The 22480-nt window shown below is 44.9% G+C and overlaps 1 protein-coding gene across 1 annotated transcript in view; it reads left to right on the top strand.

Annotated features, from left to right (window-relative positions):
* Positions 1 to 22480, top strand: part of GPATCH2 (G-patch domain containing 2) — a 303764-nt gene that overhangs the window by 176360 nt on the left and 104924 nt on the right. The window contains exon 7 of the mRNA XM_082249587.1: positions 18846 to 18885. Within this exon, the coding sequence (XP_082105713.1) occupies positions 18846 to 18885 (40 nt within the window). The remainder of the gene's footprint in view (positions 1 to 18845; positions 18886 to 22480) is intronic.

Raw genomic sequence — 22480 nt, forward strand, 5'->3', positions numbered from 1 at the left:
GGGGTTACCAGTGACATTTCTACAGTAATCAGTGCTATACATATGCACTGTTACTGTAAAAATACACTGGTAGTGAAGGGGTTAACTTTATTTGAGAGGGAGGGGCTGTGTGTGTCCCTAGGGGCGTGATTCTAACTGTGATTGGCTGGGGCTTCAGCTGTATGCAGAGTGATCAACGGATCTACATAGTAGATCCAGATGATCAGCTCTCATACAGCGAGGAGAATGACAGGCAGCTTGTTTACACAAGCTGCCTGACATTCTCCCTCTCCCCCGCCGATCGCAGAGTGGCCGGCGGACATCGGGTCCGCCGGTCACACGCGCGGGGGGGTCCGTGACCACTCGGGAGCGGGAGTGTGCCTCCGGGGGCGCGCGCTCGCTCCCTAGACCCTCACAAGCTAGTGACGTAGCCCTACGTCACTTTGCCTGTGAGGGGCTGACCGCCGACGTAGATAGTCGTGCGGCGGTCGGCAAGTGGTTAACTGACAATTGTGCGGTCATCCACCCAGATTCAATTTATATTCTTTTTTTTTTTTTTTTTACACAAATAGAGCATTCTTTTGGTGGTATTTGATCACCACTGTGTTTTTAATATTTTGTGCTATAAGTCCCCATTCACACTAGCGCGACTTGTCAGGCAACTTGGTCACCTGACAAGTCGCGGTGGGTCGCTCGCCATTGATTAGCACAGGACCCGTTCTAATAGGAGCGACTCAAGTCGCTCCGACTTAGAAAAAGGGTCCTGTACTACTTTGGGGCGACCTGGAGGTGACTTGCATTGACTTCAATGATATGAAGTCCGTGCATGTCGCTCCGAGGTCGCGGTGCACAGGTCGCCCCATCAAGTCGTGTCGCCCCTGCCTGAACGGGGTCTAAACGAAAAAGGACCAAAATATTTTGGAAAAAAACAATATTTTTTACTTAATCAAAAAGAAAAACAAGTGCTGCGCTAGTTAGGGATATACAGATGATAAAGTGAATCTCAAACATATAACACACACCCAATGTGCATATATAAATATGATGCAAAAAAATATATATTATACTATAATCATAGTGCTAAAATATCAATTGAATACTAAATCAATAAGTGACAGTAAGTGCAATGGTGTGCAAATACAGTAATGAAATAATAAGGATGGTAAGTACATAAATAATAGTCCTGAAAGCAGCATAAGAAAAAATGTAAATTGTGTAACATCATATCACATCTTTTCCCTTCACCGTATGATAGTTGTGTGATATATGTAAAGTGATACTAGGAAATCTTCAACTCCAATGTCACCTCAGTACTCTCAGGCCACTCACCTTACTGCTGTAAGGTAACAGCATAAATATTAGCTCTTTGGTGCAGGTCTTTCGCGGTCCTCCTCCTTTGTTCTTAAATATACTCCATTGCATATGTGGATAAAGATGGGGACTCCATAGCACATTATCATTTAAAAGTTTATTAAAAGCAATAGACTACTCACATATGAAAACAATGTGTCATCCAAACATCCAGAAGCCCTGGACTCGGTCTAGGCGTCACTACCGGTATGCCTCTGCCCTACGCGTATCTTCACAGACATGTGACTTCATCAGGGAGTCAGGATCGTGTCTGTGACAAAATGCGTAGGGCACAGGCGTACTTGAAGCGACGCCTAGACGAGTCCGGCGCTCCTGGATGTTTGGATGACACATTGTTTTTATATGTGAGTAGTATATTGCTATTAACCACTTGACGTCTGCCCACCGTCAAATGATGGCCGCGCGGTGTGGCTCTTGTTCTGGGATGATGTCATATGACGGCGCCCCAGAACGGCCTATCTCGCGCGCCCAATCACAGCCGGTCAAATATAAATGAGAAAGTGCCGTTTATCTGCTCTCCTCGCCTCACAATGTCAGAGTTTGTGGGACAAGGACCCGCAGTCTTTGGACAGAATGATATGTCTAAGCCGTCTCACAAGGTCGGAGCCCTCTTGGTAGCTTCTGTCGCCCGCTCTGAGCCAGGGCAGGTCCTTTCTGCCGCTATTGTGGAAGGTGGTCACCACAGATGCCAGCCCGTCGGGCTGGGGTGGAGTACTGGACACTCTTTGTGTCCAGGGAACGTGGTCGCCGGAGGAATCATCCTTACCAATAAATGTCCTAGAGCTAAGGGCGATCAAACTGCCTGCTCCATTGGAAGCCTCGGCTGCATGTCTTTCTGGTTCGGGTACAATCCAACAATGCCAAGGCTGTGGCCTATATCAATTATCAGGGGGGCACCAAGAGTGTCCGTGCGGCCAGGGAAGTGGCCGAGATCCTGATCCTTTCTCCGCTGTTCACATTCCAGGTGTGGAGAATTGGCAGGCGGATTACCTGAGTTGTTAATTTCTGGATCAGGGGGAATGGTCCCTGTATCCGGATGTTTTTCGTCTCCTGTGTGCCCGATGGGGAACTCCGGAGGTGGATCTGTTCTCGTCTCGTCTGAACAAGGCTCGAGACCCTCTGGCCAATGCCACAGACGCGTTGGTGGTGTCTTGGAACCGATATCGGCTGATTTATGCCTTTCCTCCGATACAGCTCTTGTTAAGGTTCCTCCGCAGGTTGGCGGTGGAACAGGTTCTGGTGATTCTGCTGGCCCCAGACTGGCCTCGCTGCTCTTGGTATGCAGACCTGGTAAAGATGGTCGTCGAGCATCCCTGGCGGCTGCCAATGAGAGAGGATCTGCTGCGTCAAGGGCCGATCTTCCATCCTGCTTTATGGTCGCTGGCTTTGACGGCGTGGCGGGTGAAGGCCAGGTGTTAAGAGACAGAGGCCTCTCTGATTCTGTGATTCCTACCTTGTTGAGAGCAAGGAAGGCTACTTCCAGAAAGATTTATCATCGTACTTGGAAGGTGTATATTGCCTGATGTGAGTCACAAAAGTTGCATCCTCGCTCGTTTTCGGTGGCGAGGGTCTTAGCCTTAGCCTTCTTGCACAAGGGAGTTAAGCAACGCTTGGCTTTAGGTACGATTAAAGGTCGGGTGTCGGTCTTAGCCATTTACTTCCAACCTCCCCTGGCATCTAATTCCTTGATCCGCACCTTTATTCAAGGGGTGCGTCACCTGGCTCCGCCGGGGAGATCCCGTTTGCCACCGTGAGATCTGAATTTGGTGTTGTCCATTCTTCAATGGCCCCCCTTTGAAAATATTAGGGAGATATCTCTTCCTTTGTTGTCTCTGAAGGTTGCCTTTTTGGTGGCTCTCACTTCTGCTCGCTAAGTGTCTGAGTTGGTGGCTCTGTCCTGCCGTTCACCTTTTTTGGTCGTTCAAAGGGATCAGGTTGTTCTACGACCTAATCAGTCTTTTCTCCCTAAGGTGGTGTCTGCTTTCCACCTCAATGTACATATTGTTTTGCCTTCACTCTGTGCTAAGCCCAAGCATCCCAAGGAATTTGCTTTGCATTCACTGGATGTGGTTCGGGCGATCAGGGTTTACCTGTCACCCACGGAGTCTTTTCGGACATCTGATTCTTTGTTTGTCCTTCTGAGGGATATCGTAAGGGTTCGGCTGCGTCTGCTGCGACCATATCAAAATGGGTCAGGCAGACAAATGTTCAGGCCTATTCATTAAGGGGTCAGGTTCCTCCTTTCCCTGTGAGGGCGCATTCTGCTTGAGCACCTCTTGGGCTTTTCGCCATCAGGCTTCTGTTGCTCAGGTCTGTTAAGCGGCGACTTGGTTGTCTGTGCACACTTTTGCCAAATTCTACAAGGTTGATTTGTTGGCATCCTCGGATGCTTCCTTGGGCCGCAAGGTTTTGCAGGCTGCTGTTTGACAAAGAGACTTGGTTTTCTCTTTTATGGGGGTGAATTCTTTGTTTGGGGGTAAGCTCCTGTTGGTTAGGGTTGAGCTTTTTTGTTGCCCAGTTGGCTAAGTTTTTTAGCCTTGGATGTACATTAACAGTTGGCGTTTTCCCACCCCTCATGCCTACACTGCTTTGGGACGTCTCAATAGTAAAAAAGCATTGAGAGCTGCGTCTGTCAAAGGACAATAGAGAAAATTGGATTTTTGTATGAACTTACCGTAAAATCCTTTTCTCTGAGTCCCTTGACAGATGCAGCTCCTGACCCTCTAAAATGGGGTTGGTTCTGTCTTCTTTCACTGCTTGCTACGAAACTGATTTGAGAGCACAGTGTGTCTGGGGTTATGTCGTGAGGGACAGCCCCTATAGGCGTGTCGAGTGAAAACTTTTCACTGCCTAGTCTACTCCTGTAGATGGCGCATAACCCAATAGTGAAGAAGCATTGAGAGCTGCTTCTGTCAGAGGACTCAGAGAAAGGGATTTTACTGTAAGTTCTTGCAAAAATCCAAATCCATAGGTGACACTTTAAAAGCCTTTACAGGTTACCACTTTATATTTACAGAGGAGGTCTGCTATAAATGCTAGAATGACTGCCCATGATCTGATGTTTGCGGTGATACCACACATGTGTGGGACGATCGCTGTTTGCTTGCGTGCGGGACCCACGTGCGCTTTTGTTTTTACGCGTGAGCCCTGGGGGACAGGGCACTTAACTTTAATTATTAATTTTACTTTTTTTTAATTTTTACACTGTTGCTTTACCTTTTTAAATCATTTTTATTGCTGTCACAAAGAATGTAAATATCCTTTTGACAGGTACTCTTTATGGAAAGATAAGACCCCAAATTCCTCCTCTGCTCTTAAAAGTATTAAAAACACCAAGATTGGTGTTTTTGAATGCTTTTGATTTTTTAAAAGTGGCGCTTTTGTCAACCGGGTGAACCGGAAGTGATGTCAAACCATCATTTTCAGGTTACTATTGCGGAAAGCCATGGTGAAATTGAGAAGACAACCACCGCTCAGGTGAGCAATCCCGGTGCTGTGGGTGCGGACCCCGGCTCGCCACCGATGCAACAGTAGAAATGGAGAAATCGGCCGCATACCACCAGCTGCTAGAAAGATGAATCCTTTATAAACATATGTCAAAGGTACACAGGATACAGAGATAGAAGCGTTTGACACTTTCTTGGAGAACATCCAAAAAGGTTGTGTCCAGGCCGTATCTGGAAAATTAAACTTTTGCTTGAGTTTTTCCTGAAAAATAGCAGTACACTTCCTGGTATATGAGTATGCCTAGGCACTCCTGTGCTTACAGCCTCATAACTGTATATCTGCAGTATGAGATTGTGGGCACTGCTGCCTCGGACTGCTGGTCTTAAGAGATCTGGAGTGAGAATTGGTAAAGTAACTATTGTGCTGCTCACAGTTTTCATTGCTGGAGGTTCTGACATGAGGAAGCAAAGCCCTGCCTTTCAAGATGGCCATCTTCACAAAAAGACACAGTGTACAATATGGTAAATCAGTAATGGGGAAAATATAAGCTGCAGGAAAACAAAAGGAAATACTGGTGACTAGTCCTTTGTCCTCTGCCTGACAAATTCAGGGCACAGCTTCCAGAGTTCAGTTTCTCTTTAAGCACTCGCTGACCACCTCACATAGGAGTACAGTGGCTCTGCATCACGTACTAGATATGTGATACAGCCCTTGGGGGTAGAGACCGCGCAGCCTGTGCTGTGATTAGTCACAGCACAAGCTGATCAGTGGATCCCACCCAATGGATGACCACCGGCACATGCTGATCGGTGAAGAGAATGACAGGACAGAAATGTGTGTGTGTGTGTAAACAATACAGAGCTCTGTCGTGTCAGTGGAGATGCAACCGACTTTGCTTCTCTGCAAAGCAGGGAATAAAAACCGGCACATCCCTTAGTAAAAGCACCCCACAGTGAGTGAGCACAAAGCATTGTTGGGCACGCATTTCACCCTTTGATCTTCCTAGATGTTAACCCCTTCCTAGCCGGTGTCATTAGTACAGTGACAGTGCATATTTTTAGCACTAATCACTGTATTAGTGTCACTGGTTCCCACAAAGTGTCAGTTAGTGTCAGTCTGCCCGCCATACTATCACAGTCCCGCTATAGGTCGCTGATCACTGCCATTAGTAGTATAAAAGAAAAATATATACAAATTTCATACATACATAGTTTGTGGATGCTATAATGTTCGCACAAACCAATAAATATACACGTATTGGAATTTTGTTGCCAAATACATGTAGCAGAATACATATTGGCCTAACTGTATTTTTATTGGATAGGTTTTATAGCAGAAAGTAAAAAATATTTAAAAAGAAAAAATGGTAGAGGCTCTCACGCTATCACTATGTAAGCAAATATGACAATAAATAAATGGGGCTAACAAGCATCAAACACCAATAAGCTAAACCCTGAGCTAAGTGAGACTAAATCAAAGAGTGATTAGGGATATGCAGATTATAAAGTGGATCTCAAACATATAACACACACCCTATGTGCATTTATAAATATGATGCAAAAAAAATATATATTATACTATAATCATAGTGCTAAAATATCAAATGATTACTAAATCAATACGTGACAGTAGATGCAATGGTGTGCAAAACACAGTAATGCGATAAATAAGGATGGTAAGTACATAAATAATAGTGCTAAAAGCAGGATAAGAAAAAATGTCAATTGTGTAACATCATATCACATCTTTTCCCTTCACGGTGTGATAGATGTAAAGTGATACTAGGAAATCTTCAACTACTCAGTGCTCTAAGGCCGCTCACCTTACTACTGTAAGGTAACAGCATAAATATGAGCTCTTTGGTGCAGGTCTTTTACTCTCAATGAATCTATGGGATTTGTAACTTTTCCGCCGTCCTCCTCCTTTGTTCTTAAATATATTGCATATGTGGATAAACATGAGGACTCCATAGCGCAATATCACTTAAAAGGTTTATTAACCACTTCAATACAGGGCCCTTTTACCCCCTTCCTGCCCAGGCCAATTTTCAGCTTTCAGCGCTGTCACACTTTGAAGGACAATTGCACTATACCCATATGAAATGTTTAGCATTTTTTCACACAAAAAGTAAAATTTACAAAATTTGATGCCATTGAAAGCCGTGCGCAATTTAAAGCGTGACATGTTTTGTATCTGTTTACTTAGCGTTACATCCTCTTTTATATTTTCCAAAAAAATTGGGGATTTTTATGGCAATAAGATTTAAAAAAACGTCTATTTTTCCCCAAAAAAATTGTGTTTGAAAAACCCCTTGGCAAATACTGTGTGACATAAAAAATTGCAAAACCCTCCAGTTTATTGTCTAAGGCCTCTGCTTTAAAAAATATATATATATGTTTGGGGGTTCTAGTAATTTTTTAGAAAAAAAAAACTGTAATGTGAACAAAAGGTTCGAGACAATACCTGGTCCTTAAAGCGGAGTTCCACTCAAAAGTGGAACTTCCGCTTTAAGTGGTCCTGACCCCCCTGGCATGTCATTTTTTTTTGGGGGGGGGGGGTACCTAGATTTGACAGGTACCCGCTCCCACTTCCGCTTGGGCCGCCAAGGCGGCTTGGGTGGAAGTTCTCCTCTGCCCCTCCCACAATCTTCTGGGACATGTTAGAGGTCCCAGAAGATTGCCTGTCTATTCAGTACGCTCATCGCGACTCGCGCATGCGCAGTGCGCACCCGGCTGTGAAGCCGCAAGCTGTCACAGCTGGGTGCCCACACCAGAGATGCCGGCGCCGTGGGGAGAAGACGGAGAAAACCGAGGCTCCCTCCAGCCAGATCGCTTGACCGTGGAGTGTGTGTTTATTAAAAGTCAGCAGCTACACTTTTTTGTAGCTGCTGACTTTTTATCAAAACAAAAACGGCTGGAACTCTTCTTTAAGTGGTTAAAGTGATTAAAAAGGATCACCTTGTAAAACAACCCATTCAGTTTAAAATATAAATGAAAGGCAAACATCTACATATGGATATAAAAAAACATTATTAATACTTTTTTTCCCTTTCTTATAAGCAATCACATTCCCTTTGTTCAAAGCTGCATAGGAAGAGCTGGGGAAGGAGAAACAATGGTACACAGAGTTTCACAGTGAATGGCTGTGTAGGTGAGACGTGTAAGGACAAGTCTGATCATTGGAATAGAGCAGGCGGAGTTCCCAGCATAGCTAGAGAACTGACCATGCGGTGCTCTCCTGCTTAGTGAGGTCAGTTTTTATAAGGAAAGCAGAGGGTCTGGCAGGAACACCAGGATTTCACACATAAGAAGAGCTGGGAGAAGGGAGAAAAATGGTACACAGAGTTTTACAGTGAATGGCTGTGTAGGTGAGAGACATGTCAGGACAAGTCTGATCATTGAAAGAGAGCAGGCTGAGTTCCCAGTATAGCTAGAGAACTGACCATGCTGTGCTCTCATGCTTAGTGTGGTCAGTTTTTATTAGGAAAGCAGAGGGACTGGCAGGAACACCAGGGATTTCACACAAAGGAAGCAATACAAAGAAAACCGGAGTCTTTTTCATACAAGCACATGGTACAGCAGGCACATATTAGGGATAGAAAATGCTGGGGTTACAAACACTTTCATTTATTAATAAGTGGTGTATAAAGATAAGTATTTTTGTTAGCACACAAGTACTGCAGCATGACTGATGGGCTCCATGTGCTGCTTTTCCCCTCCCAGTCTGAGGTCTGCTGTACAGTGGCTTACAATAGCCTGGTACTGAGTTATTTTCAGGTACTTTCACTATTTGCTTTTATTCTACATTAAAATAATTATTTTTTATGAATACATACCTGCATTAACTTGTGTTTTATTTTATTTTTAATCTTCTTGGTGTTTAGCTGTAATCCTAGACTCGTGGGAAGCCTCCTCCATTCTCCCTGTATTTTCCAGGGTATACAAATGGAGTTTCAGGTTTTATTATGATGCAAGGTGCAAATCACTGCTTTAATGCTTTAGCAGTTTCCATGTTTGGTAAGCAGGTCCCGTGTCGTGAGCGCAATCATACATATAAAAGCTTATCGATTTGCAAAAGTGGGTCAATCACATTTAATAAATCTGTTTTGAAATTTTTTAGTTATATTGCCGTATTGTTATCTGTCCTTTGGGAATTTGAATTTTTATGCAAAAGGTCAGAGCACTTTACATCCCCTACAAATATAGCCAGTTCAGTGGTTAAATGCAGGAGCAATTAATTATGCTGTGCGTTGGAATAAGATACGCTTGACTGGGGGAATAATGTGGATGTCAAACGTGGACTTTCACAAAGCATTTGACTAGGGTTCTGCATCTGAGATTAATGACTAGCATCAATTCTCATGAACTTACAGCTATAACAAAGAGCTTTCTCTGTAACTAGCTTCTACAGAGGGACGGCCGGGGCGAAAAATGGCCTGAATATAGCCATGGCGAGAAGAGCCAGAGGGCTTATGTTCTGCTTCCTTTCTTCTGCATAGTCTACACTTAAATTAACCCCTATAGCTTTGAAATTGGCATCATTATTTTAACACTTTTAGGTCAAAACACTGTGTTCATTTTTTTCTTGTTTTTGAATGGGCACCATCATTGTATGCATTTAAAATACAGTAGAGCAGTGGCGGCTGGTGAATGAAATTTTTTTTTTGGGGGGGGGGGGCGGGCGGCAAAACCAACACCCCCCCGGCGGGACGGATGGCCTGCAATAAAATCTACCACCCCCTCCTCCCGGGACGGACAGCTGGCTACCCAGCCGGACAGCCAGCATCCTTACCTGCTCCTTCCCCAAGTGGCTGTGAGTCTCCTATGGCCGTACGACTCCTCCCTCTTCCTAGCCAATGGCCAGTAAAATCGCTTCTCTTTTCAGCCAATCAGGAAAGGGGTCTCACGACGCGCTAACTGATTGGCTAGGAGGAAAATCAGTGTGATAATAGCAAATATTCATTCGCTATTGTCATACAAATGGGTGGGCTCAGGGCACAGTGCTCTGCGCCCCGATCCTACCCTTTTTTGAAGCCTATTAGAGCCTCTGGCTCTAATCACGTGCTTCAAACAAAAAAAAAATCCCCTATTTGGAATCTATGCGTACGGCACCCTGCATGTAGATTAGGGGGCCGTACGCATGGATGGGGGGGGGGGTGGCGCCCCTGCGCCCCCAATGGACGGGCCGCCACTGCAGTAGAGCACGTGTCAAATACAAGGCCCGTGGATGCCATTTCATGTGGCCCTTGCACTGCTCCTGCAGCTGCAATATCCCCCTAATGCAGCCATGGAGAGGCTCATCTCTGCCCTCCTGTCTCAGCAGTCAGTAGCAGAGAGGAGGACTGAACTCCTCCTACAGATCCTTTGCCTTTCTGTGCAGCCACAGCACCCCTTTGTCTCTGCCTCTCCTAGTCTCAGCATTCAGCATACTCCAGCCTTCCTCTGGTCCTCCTCCAAACCCTGCACTTTCTGCTTCCCAGATCTGCCCCCAGCTTCTTCCCAGCAGCAGTGCAATGTAAGGGGGTGCACTGTGATGTAAGGGAGGGTCGGGACTCTTGACTTCCAATGGGGGGGGGGGGGCTCTTGATATCCGATGTAAGGGGAGGTGGGGTGATCTCGACATCTAGTCTTTCAGATACAACCAACCCTTTGAGGGCAACCATAATGCTAATGCTGCATATACAGACTGATTTTACTGTTGTGGGTGTAGTAACACTTTAAGCTCTCTCCATACAGCCCAGGTGTGTGAATATCGCTAGGCCATTGTCTTTTTCCCCTAGTAGTCATGGTTCAGTGAAAAATAACAACACATTAAAGTAGTTGTAAATCTCATATGAAATATGAACAAAGCATGTCCCTCTATAGTGTGTATTTGTCTCAATCCAGAGCACTAAGTGTCATTTCTGTCTGCTGCTTCGTTCCTCTGTTATGAGAACGAATCACTTCTGACAAGTTTTTCTGACACCAAGAGGAAAAAAAAAGGTGACAGGGGAGGGACCTCCATGTGATTGGCAGCCTTTGCTCTGTTCCTGTGTGAAGGGGGGCGTCTCACTGAGTTCTGCAGAGTGTAACGTCCGCTCCCCAGCCACTTTTTTTCTGAATGCTCAGACAAGCTGTATAGATTCTTGACTTTGAAATTATTTAGAGAAGAGTACAGATAAACAGGTACAACTTATGTAGGAGGATTTATTTAATTTCTGTGTATTGCCTGAGGCCAGTCACTTCACTGGATATATGGAACGGTTTACAACTACTTCAAAATAACTTCCAGGATTCTTAAAATATACCCCTGGAGTGGGCATCCCACACTGCAAGGGTAAATACCTGTTAAAGTGGTTGTAAACCCTTACATATACCCAGTGAAGTGACTGATACACAGAGATAAAAAAATCCTCCAACATAAGTTGTACCTGTTTATCATCAGCCCTTTCTCTACAGCTATTCAAAGTGCGCAGTTTACACAGCATTTCTGGTATTTGGGAGGCAGGGGGCAGAGATCTAATGTCATACACCGCACAACACCTAGAGGGGGAGCTGAGTGTAATCTAAGACCTGAGTGGATGGAAAGAACATACCCCCCTCTATATGCATGTATAAAGAAAGCGGCACTTCCAGTCTCAGGAAAGTAGAAACTTGAGTTTTATTTCTTCAAATCAAAGAGTCCAACATCGACATTTAGCAAGACAAACAGGATAGCAGCCAATGCGTTTCACACCATGTGCTTATTCATTGCCAAGCACATGGTGTGAAACGCGTTTGGTGCTGTATAAATGATCAGAAGCGACTCATGCAGATTTCAGAGATTTACAAGCATTTTAAGTTGAGGGGTAGAGGAATAAGATGTATTACTTGCCTTAGTCCTTGCTCTGGTGCTTTCTTCCTTTCCTCGAAACTCCAGGTTGTGGGCGGACCCTCAGTGTCCTCACATGCAATACAAGACTCTTAAGCCGGCATACATGGATTGAAATTTGGCCAGTTTAGTAGGGACCGGCCAAGATTCGATCCATCTATGGGCAGGCTGATTGTATTCCAAGATGATCCATCGATTGACTTTGGTACAACCAGCCTGTTGGATTTTTTACAGGCGATTACTGCTGCCGGCTACAGCTCCCTCGCCAGCAGAACACATTAGCACTGCAGGAGGCTTTTCCCCACCAACACTTACTGTGTCAATAGGAAAATCAGGCGATTATCTTTCTTTCTACCTGTGGTGGAAGAGAAGAAAATCAAATAATCTATGAGAAGCTTTGATCCTGCTTTGTACTTAAAGCGGAGTTCCGAAATGTTATTTTTTTACATAAAAATACCCCTAGAACAGTCAGGGCTAGTGCATTTAAGCCACGATAGCCTCTGAACTGTCCCCTGTTTAGTGTACCTGTAAGAAGAATTACTTACCTTGTAAATCTCTTGTCCAGTGCTGCCATCTGTGGTGTGGGCAGCTGAAGCCGCAGTGTCCCTCTTCGTGTCCCTCTTCCTGGATTTCGGAGTCCCAGAATGCCATTCTCGTCACTTGCGGTTCAGGCGCGTCATCCCACAACCCTATTCCTTGTCATTGCGCATGCCCAGAAGCTGTTCTCGTGCCTGCACCGGAAGTGACGAGGGACACCGATGTAGGCGCATTGACTCCTGGGATTGATGACACTCCTCTCCCAGGAGTCAATGCAAAGCAGGAAATGACATCGGGGGCCGGAGGAGGAAGTGGCAGGAAGGTAAGTTCATTTACATTAAAAATAAAGTAAGTGAAACAAAAAAAAAATTATTATCCAATTCATTTTTAGAATGTTTTAATATTATTTATGGTGTAAAGTTCAAAATTAGGGTGGAACTCCGCTTTAATAACATCATCATGTGAGCGGAAGCCTGGAGCGCCTTAGAGAAGAGGCTTCTGGGGGCCAAGTAAACAGACAGAGGGAACCTGTTGGTACCTGTTGTTAGATAGGTGTTACTCCTCATTCCTCTACCCCTTGACTTAGCAAGAATTTAACTCTTACAGTGTGGGGGTGCCCCACTGTAAGGGCTATATTGTTTGCCTGCTTGGGGCTTTAACCGGTTGCCGACCGCCACAAGTACATATACTGCGGCAGTCAGCCCCGGCCAGGCAAAGTGACGTATGGGTACGTCACTAGCCTGTCACTAGCTTGTGAGCCAATAGCGGGCGGGCGCGCGCCCGCCCCAGATCGTTCCCTAACAAGTCAGTGCGTGTGACCGGCGCACCCAATGTCCGCCAGTCACTCACGATCGTTCGACGTGAAGGGAGAAAGGCAGGCGGCTAATGTAAACAAAGCCGCCTGTCATTCTCCCCTGTGTAAAAATGGAGATCACACGGTTCTACTATGTAGGACCGTTGATCTCTGTTCTTACACCAGTAGCCATGTCCAATCACAGTTAGACATCCAAAAAGAGAAAGACCGCACTCAGAGATGTTGAATGAAAATCAATAGGACTCCTTTATTCTCCATAAATACAGCAGACAGACAGTGCAAAGGTTGTTGGCATCCACAGTCTCAAGGTGTGTGGTTATGAATAAGCGATTTTTATCGTGAAACGCGTCAACCCGACACGTCTGTCCGTGTATTGCACTGTCTGTCTGCTGTATTTATGGAGAATAAAGGAGTCCTATTGATTTTCATTCAACATCTCTGAGTGCGGTCTTTCTCTTTTTGGATGTCTACATGCTTGGATGGCGGATCTGACCTGCACCGAGTGCTGAACTTGCACCTGAGCGGCTTTCTTCCTTGTTTTTGCTTCAATCACAGTTAGAAGCACGCCCCTAGGGACATACTTAACCCCTCCCTCCCCATTAAAGTTAACCCCTTCCCTGCCAGTGTAATTTTTACAGTAACAGTGCATATTTATAGCACTGATTACTGTAGTAATGTCACTGATACCCCCAAAAGTGTCAAAAATGTCAGTCAAGGGTCCGATCTGTCCGCCGCAATGTCGCAGTCCCGCAAAAAAAATCGCAGATCACCACCATTACTCGTTAAAAAAAAAAAACAACAACAAAAATCTTTCCCTTAGTTAGTAAACGCAATAACTTTTGCGCAAACCAATCAAAATACGCCAATTGTGATTTTTTTTTTACCAAGCATATGTAGCAGAAAATAAATTGGCCAAAAATTTTAAAAAAATTAGAATTTTACATTTTTTTGGGGGGGAATTTCATATAAAAAAATGTGAAAAATATTTTTATTTTTGCAAAATTGTCGCTCTTTTTTTGTTTATAGCGCATGATCAAAAAATCACACAGGTGATCAAATACCACCAAAAGAAAGCTCTTTTTGTGGGAAAAAAAGGACGTCAAATTCGTTTAGGTACAGTGTCGCACGACCGCGCAATTGTCCGTTAAAGTCACGCAGTGCCGAATCGCAAAAAAACCCTGGTCAGGAAGGGGGTAAAATCTTCCGGGGCTTAAGTGGTTAAAAGGACAGAGTCACCTTGCCCATTACAACCCAAGAACCCGCATATCTCACCTGCATGTTCTCACAGAATTACTTTAAAGCTCAGCTTCAGGCAAAGGGTTAAATGCAGTACATGAATTGAACAATAACAGTTAACCCGTTTCGCGCTATGTACAGCGCTTACTTTGCTGCTTGAATCTCCATTGGAGATTTTATTTGTGCTGGTGACCATTGTGAGGGAAAATCCAAAAGTTTTGAGTTGTCCCCAGAACAAGAAGTAAGGGGAAATTTTCTTATGGGGACCCCTGTTTCAGAGACCACTGTCCAAAAGCGGAATTCCTTTAATTTTGGAAGATTTCCTTTAACTTCTTGTTGCATTTGCTGCGACAGGAAATAGAGGGAAGTTTTCTAAATGGTACACAGCAAAGAAAAAATAAACTTTTAATGATTTATTTGTGTTTTCTTTTGTTCAGCTTAAAAGGAGAAATGCAGCCAAAGCTTGTTTGCTGAAAGGAGTGCAGAACAGACAGCAGGCTGAAGTCTGCTGTCTGCTGACGCCACAGAGATGGTCCAGGCTTGGGCAAGATTGCAACAATGGAGTCGGAATCCACCCACATGGGTTGACAGGCACCTGGCTCAGCCTATCAGCAAGCCGTTAAGAGCCTCCTTCACAGCCCAGCGCTCCAATGTGTGCGGGGGGGGGGGGGGGGGCTCAGATCAGAAAGTGGTGACTGACAGTCTCAGGGATCCCTGAGAAAGAGCGATCAGTGTTGTTGGTTCGCTCCGTTCTCAGTGTCAGAGCTGGCGGGGGACAGATGCAGCATCGGACTGATGCTGCATCCACCTAGGCAAGTATGATTGTGAAAAAAAAATGTCATACATCTCTTTTAAAGACTGAGAGTGGCATATTTTTTCCATATGACAGGTTCACTTAAAGTGGTTCTAAAATCATAGCGTTTTTTACCTTAACCGCTTGAAGACCAGCCGCCGTAGTTTTCTGTTTCTGTCAGTTATGAACACAAGGATCCTGTATTCCTCTTTTTTAGGAACACAGGTCTCTGTGTATTCATGCAGCAAGCCCATTCCCCACACAGTTAGAAAGCACCCCCTAGGGACACATTTAACCCATTGATCGCCCCTGGTGTTAACCCCTTCCCAGCCAGTGTCATTATTACAGTAACAGTGCATATTTTCAGCACTGATTAGTGTAGTAATGTCACTGGTCCCCCCAAAAGTCAAAAATGTCAGTTAGGTGTCCGATCTGTGCGCCTCAATGTCGCAGTACCGCTAAAAATCATTAATCGCCGCCATTACTATTAAAAACAAATAAATAAAAATGACCTAAATCTTTCCCCTTGTTTGTGGACGTGGTAACTTTTGCGCAAACCAATCCTTATACACTTATTGGGTTTTTTACCAAAAATATGAAGCATAATGCAGATTGGCCAAAAATTATGAAAAATTTTTATTTTTAATTTTTTTTTATTGGGAATGTTATATAGCAGGAAGTAAAAAATATATGTATTTTTTTTTTCCGGAATTGTCGCTCTTATTTTTGTTAGTTTCTAGCGCAAAAAATAAAAATCGCAAAGGTGATCAAATACCACCAAAAGAAAGCTCTATTTGTGGGGAAAAAGGCATCAATTTTATTAGGGTACAGCGTCGAACAGCCGCGCAATAAGTTAAAGTAATGCAAAAAATGGCCTGGTCATTAATGGGTAAATCCTTTCGGTCCAGAAGTGGATAAAGTGGTATTAAAGGTTCGGTTTTTGAAGAAAAAAAAAAAATAACAAACATATCACACTTACCTGCTCTGTGCAGTGGTTTTGCACAGAGCGGGTCCCCTGCCCAGGCTCATGACTCCTACCCCTTGACCAGTGCCCCCATTGCAGGTCGCTTGCTATGGGAACACTGGTGTGTCCTCGCTCCCGAGCCCTGCTGTGTGTGTCCATAAGACCCACAGAGCTGCAACTCGGCCCCGCCCCACGCTTGCTCCTCATTGGCTGTGATTGACAGCAGCATAAGCCAATGTTGTCTCAGCCAGTGAGGAGAGGGAGTCCTGGCACAGCCGTGGCTTTTGTGCACATCGCTTGATTCAGAAGGGGCTCAGGTGAGTATTAGGGGAGCTGTGGGGGAGGGGAGGCACACTGAAGGTTTTTTACCTTCATGCTTAGAATGCATAAAGGTAAAAAGCTTCAGTCTTTACAACCACTTCAATGCATTCTGTGCATTAAAGAGGAAGTAAACCCTCCTCAGGAAGTTGTACCTATAGGTAAGCCTATGATAAGGCTTACCTATAGGTACTGTAAATATCTCCTAAACTTGTACGGTTTAGGAGATATTTACCTTTAATGCAGCCAGTGACGTCACTGGCGCATGCGCTCTGAAGGAACGGCTGATCGTGCCGTTCCTTCAGAGCCCCGTGCCGTGACCGTCGGCTCCCGTGCGCGGGAGTGACGTCACCGCGGCTCCGGCCAATCAGATGGCCGGATGCCGCGATCCCGGAAGACGGGCGACTGAACATGTCGCTCGTCATACAGGTAAGAGAGCGGCACGGCGGGGGCTCGTTCTAAGGTAAGTATTTCATAATGAGCTAGTATGCGATGCATACTAGCTCATTATGTCTTTCTCTTGCAGGTTGTAAGAAAAAAAAAATTTTTTTGAACGAGTGTACAACCTCTTTAAGGTAAAAAACCTTTCAGTGCCTATTCCCCCTTCCAAATACTTGCCTGAATCCTGTATGGATCCAGTGCTGTGCTCGTCTGCACGTCTTTATTTCCTCTCTTCACTCTCTCGCAGGCTTGGCTAGAGCCATTGGCTCCTGCTGCTGTCAGTCAAATCCAGTGAGGCAGGGAAAGGGCAGGGCTAAGCCACGCTGTGTGTGTCAATGGACACGTACAGCCTGGCTCGGAATCAAATCCGCACACGTGCCATCATAGGATGCGGCTTCTTATGGCGGCACACACAGAAGAGGAGGAGCCTAGAGCGCCGACAATGGACCCCAGAAGAGGAGGTTTGGGGCTTTTCTGTGCAATACTATTAGACAGCAAGTAAATATAATGCTTTTTATTTAGAAAAAAAAGAAAAAAGTAACTTTACAACCACTTTAAACTGAGATTTTAGGAGCCAACCTGTGCAGATGTGGATCCAGCTATCAGATTTATAGACGCTGGTTGGCATGTGATTCCACTGATATATGGCAGCTGGAGATGCTGCAAAAAAGTTTGGTTTCAGCAGTAATTTTGTAGGTGCCTCGGTTACCTGAATCTTGATATCTGTCCATCCCTCCATACATCACTGCGGCTGCTTCAGGATTTTTCCTACTATTCTCCATAAAACAGCCAGGATTTAACTGGAAACGGCCTTGTTTTTCTTTATATAACCAATCCAGTGTAAAAATATACCGATCGTGTTCTAAAGTGTAAAGCAGACATAATCTGCTGGGAGGCCGAATGTTTTTATTTTATTACAAATCCAATACATGTCCCTCATGGAGACCGTGCTTTTACATGATTGCAAATCCAATATATATGGCTACGAGGGGACAAGGGTTTCAATCTCTCCTAGTTTCAGCTCTTCAGGAATGTGAACTTTTAGTAATTCTGCCATAAAATGGGACATGTGTCCTAGCATTAGTTAAAGTGGAACCCCAGCTATAATTTCTTTTAAGCCTGTTTTTGGTTGACCGACAGGAAAACATTTTTCACTCAGGGTCAGGGCTATCACATTCCTTCTCCAGTACATAGAATGCAGCAGAAGTGACCTGCACACCACGTTTGGATGAATAGACAGGACACCTTATTGTCACCAATAGAACAGTTTTTACTGCTGCCAGAGGAAGAAGCCCATAGTGGCCATGGAACATCATTGCTTTCTGTGGTGACGTTAAAGTGTCCTGTCTGTTTATCTAAACATGGTGTGCTGGTGATATCTTGGATTGGATTATGCTTTGGTGGCGCCCTCTGCAATTTCATCACATTGCTCTCCTGTGATTGGATCTCATTACTGTGTGGAGTGCACTGGACTTCCAGATTCCGATAAGCCCCCTGCCCACAGACCCCAACATGGGGACAAGGTGCTTTGGGGTGGAGGGCACAAAGCACCCTCCCCCATGTTGAGGGCATAAGGCCTGGTATGGTCCAGGAGGGGGGTGCTTGCTTGTTCGTCCTGCTCGGTAAAGGGTCTGGTATAGATTTTGGGAGGGGGGGCCCCCACGTCGTTTTTTTTTAATTGTTTTGGCGTTGGTGTCCCCCTTAAAATCCATACCAGACCTAAGGGTGATAGGGTCTTAGGGGGAACCCCACGCCATTTTTTTTTTCTTTAATTTTGGTATGGGGTCAAAAGGTTCATACCAGAATCAAAGGGCCTGGTATTGTTGGATCCTGTTCATTAAAGTCGTTGGGCAAATGTCAGAGCGGAAGTCATCTGACTTCCATGACGGAACAGTGTGAACCTGGCCTAAATAAGTAAATCTAACCCCTTTGTATTCATGCTTCACCTTGTAATGGAGAACCTGCAGAAATGTTTTTCACATGAAGGATTGTTGTTTGTGAAAAGTTAAGCTATGTGGTCAGTATATGTGCAATTCAGAGTTCTACTTTACATCCTACTAGCATAATTCTTTCATATTTTTCTTTTTTTTTTGCAGCCATTGGTTTACTCCCGGAGCAAGAAAAGATCATAGTCAGGTGAGATGGGTGTCTGATATAGATGGAAGTATGGCTAAGGGGGCTTGATGTGAGCAGTTGACACCTAAAAGAGAAGTATGGAGAAGAGACGCTTGAGAGTAGATATGATACTGATATATAAATACCTTAATGGTGATGCTGGCATAGGACTTAAATTGTTCAGTCTCAGGAAGTGTAAAAAGACACAGGGCTATTCAATGAAATTGGAGGACAATCAGTTTAACCTTAAGCTGCGTAGGTTTTTTTTTTTCATTGTCAGGGCAGTAAGGATGCGGAACTCTCTTCCACAATCGGTGGTGTCAGCAGGAAGTATTGATAGATTTAAAAAACTCGTGGACGAGCATCTTTTTTTTTTTTTTAAACAAAAAAAGGAGTGCTTTATTTGAGACAATGGAGATAACATACACAATTATACACAGTGATATGTTACAATAGCTGACATATCGAACAAACGAAACACATGGAAGAAGGGTACAGTTGAAGTGAGAACACAATTCCATCACCAAGGGAGTAGCCAGTATAGATAATGCAAAAAATAAAAATACGTTTTTCTCTTACGTCCTCCGACAGTCGCCGCCCACTCACAAGTCTTCACCAATACCCATTGGTGAAGACTTGTGAGTGGGCGGCGACTGTCGGAGGACTCAGAGAAAGGAATTTTACGGTAAGATTTTACAAAAATTCAGTTTTTTTGTCATACGCCGGAAAAAAGGCTAAATGAATTGTACCAAAGATGGAGGGGGGGGGGGGGGTTAGACCCGGAGAACAGAAATGAGATTGCACCGTCCTTCCTTCGGTCCAGAGCACCTCAGCCCACACATTCACAGATAGATCAACAGCTATTTCATTCAGCGGTCCAGGGAGACAAAACCTTATCATATTTCCAGGGGCAACCCCTATTTATTTAAGTTATTTTGTACATGGGCAAAGCTAAATCCACCATATTTTCCCAGGAGGACAGACCTGGAGGGGTCGGTGAAGACAACTTAAATAGGATTTCTTTTTTTAGTGTAATACAAAAGATAGGAAATCTGAAACTTGGAGCGGTTGAAACACTGCCTATCTTCGTAAATGCCAGTTCTAAGTAAGCAGGAAGGGAAAGCTGCAGGCATGTATTATTCTCTGCAAAAACACTAGACCAATAGGACGCTATTATCGGACAATCCCAGAACATATGAAGATATGAACCCGAGTGTGTATGACATCGGAGACAGCTGGGGTCACAATTTGGGTAGATTCAGTGCAGTCTCACAGGGATATAATAAATCCTATGCAGGAATTTCACTTTGTCCCTAGAAGAGAGGGCAAGCCTGGGGCCTTGCTCCAGACAGTCCTCCCAATCTTCCCTAAATAGGGATGGAAGATCCATTTTACATAGATCCCATAGATGGACAATCTTAGGAGTCAGCCCCCAAGAGTGCTCCAAATATGGACGATAGGGGCTTTTCAAGGTAACCTGAGGCCAGGAGCTTCTCTATAGGATCAGCCTGAAGGAGAGGCAACCGGGGAAACTGGGCCCTGGCAGCATGTTGTAGTTGAAAATAGCGAAACTGCATCCAGGCAGGCAGGTGAAACTTACTAGAGAGCTGGGAGAATGACATTAGGGTGTCCAGGGACATAATGTGTGTTAGGGTCTTGATTCCATACCGTGCCCAGACCTGAGAGTCCGGAACAGTGCAGAAATGCGATGGAAACGGGTTACCCCACAGTGCCTGGACTGGCGACTATTGGTTTGGGCGCAGAAAACGACATTGAGCACCTGTCCAAACACACCATGTAGCGCAAGTCAGACCCGGTACCACCTCATAGGCCTTCGGCCCGCTGTATACTAGGTTTCGTAAGACCAATAAGGATCCCAGGAAGGCTCCCTCCAGGCATGTCACCGCATTAAATTTAGATCCTTTAAACCACCAATGAACTGACACTAAAACCACCGCCCAGAAATATATTTGAAAGTTAGGAAGGGCTAATCCTCCCAGATTAGTAGGGAACCAGAGCAAATAAAGGAACCCACACACTTATCGATGTCCCGAGAAAACAAATTGGGGATCCAAACTGGGCAATTTCGAAAAATGTCGGTAAATTTGGGTAGCATCATTTTGATGAGATTATTTCTTCCCAAAAGGTTCAGTGGGAGCTCGGCCCAGGAGGACGGGGATAAAGATTTCTGTCAAAATAATTGGGTAACAATCTAGTCACTTGAACCCCCAGGTACCTGAACTCCTCTGCCCAGCGTAGGGGGGAGGGACATGCCAGCCTTACCATTTCCTCATCAAGGGGGAAGAGAGCTGACTTGGACCAATTATTTTGATACCAGAGAAGGTTCCAAAGATGTCAAAAATCTGCAGGGCAGCCAGGAGTGACGGGCATTTAGGTATAAAAGAGCATCGTCTGCGTACAGGGACAATTTCTCCTCCGGTGATCTCCGAATCAGAATAGCTAAAGGTTCCCGAACCAGGGCAAACAGACTGGGGGACAGGGGGCAGCCCTGACATGTGTCACCATGAAGTAGGAAGGAGTCGGAAAGCCAGTTATTAGTGGGGACCCGAGCCCTGTAGAGTAATGGAAGCCGTGAATGAACTTTGGGCCAAAGCCGAAACAACGGAGGACCTTCCAAAGATAGGTCAACTCTACCGAATCAAACGCGCCGAGAGGCGATGACCCTGATATCGGAATTATCATGGGGGGTAGAGAGGTTCATGAAAAGGCGTCTTATATTGATATTGGTGCCCTTACCCGGCATAAGCCTTTTTTGATCTACATCTATTAGATCCTCAATCGCTTTAGAAAGCAGGCCAGCCAGTGTTTAGCAAAAATGTTTGCATCAACATTCAATAAGGATTTGGGCCTAAAAAGTGGAACATTCTTGAGGATCCTAGCCGGGTTTAGAAACCAACACAATAACGGCCTCCTCCATGGATGCAGGGAGCGACTCCAGAGAGAAAAAAAAACAGAGAGCAGGGACGTAAGCTTGGTAGCCAACAGCTCCATAAAGGTAGAATAAAATTCAGAAGGAAGACCATGTGCCCCCCGTGTTTTCCCACTCTGCATACGCCCAAGTGCCTCCTGAATCTCCTCCAAAGTGATATTGGCTTCCAACCGTTCTTTAACCAACTCTTCCAGCTTGGGGAAAGGGATATTATCTAGGTAGGCATTTAAATCAGATAGTGAGAATTCAACCTGGGAAGAATATGTATCTTTAAAGAATTCAAGGAAGCGAGCATTAAGAAGCTCTGGGGACGATAAAATGTGGCCCTCTTTGTCCCTGTTACAACCTATAGGTATGCATGGTGTCTGACCCTTTGCTAACCAGGCCAATAACCTCCCATTTTTGTTTCCTTATTTCAAAACCTTCTGAGCAGTGTACAACGGGGCTTTTTTGGTTTTCTCTACCTTAGTGATAAAGAGTTGACATAAAACCTGTCGCCATGCCGAATAATGATCCTGATCAGGGTTGGAAACATATTCTGCCTCGAGCCCAGCTGCCCTCTCCTCCAGCTCATCCAGTGAACGAGACGCCTCTTTTTGAAGTTGGGAAATACAAGAGATCTACTTCCTCTAGCCCATGATTTAAAGGAGTCCCATACTACCAAGG

The sequence above is a fragment of the Pelophylax lessonae genome (genome assembly GCF_965119305.1).
Source record: "Pelophylax lessonae genome assembly, chromosome: 3".
Classification (NCBI taxonomy): domain Eukaryota; kingdom Metazoa; phylum Chordata; class Amphibia; order Anura; family Ranidae; genus Pelophylax; species Pelophylax lessonae.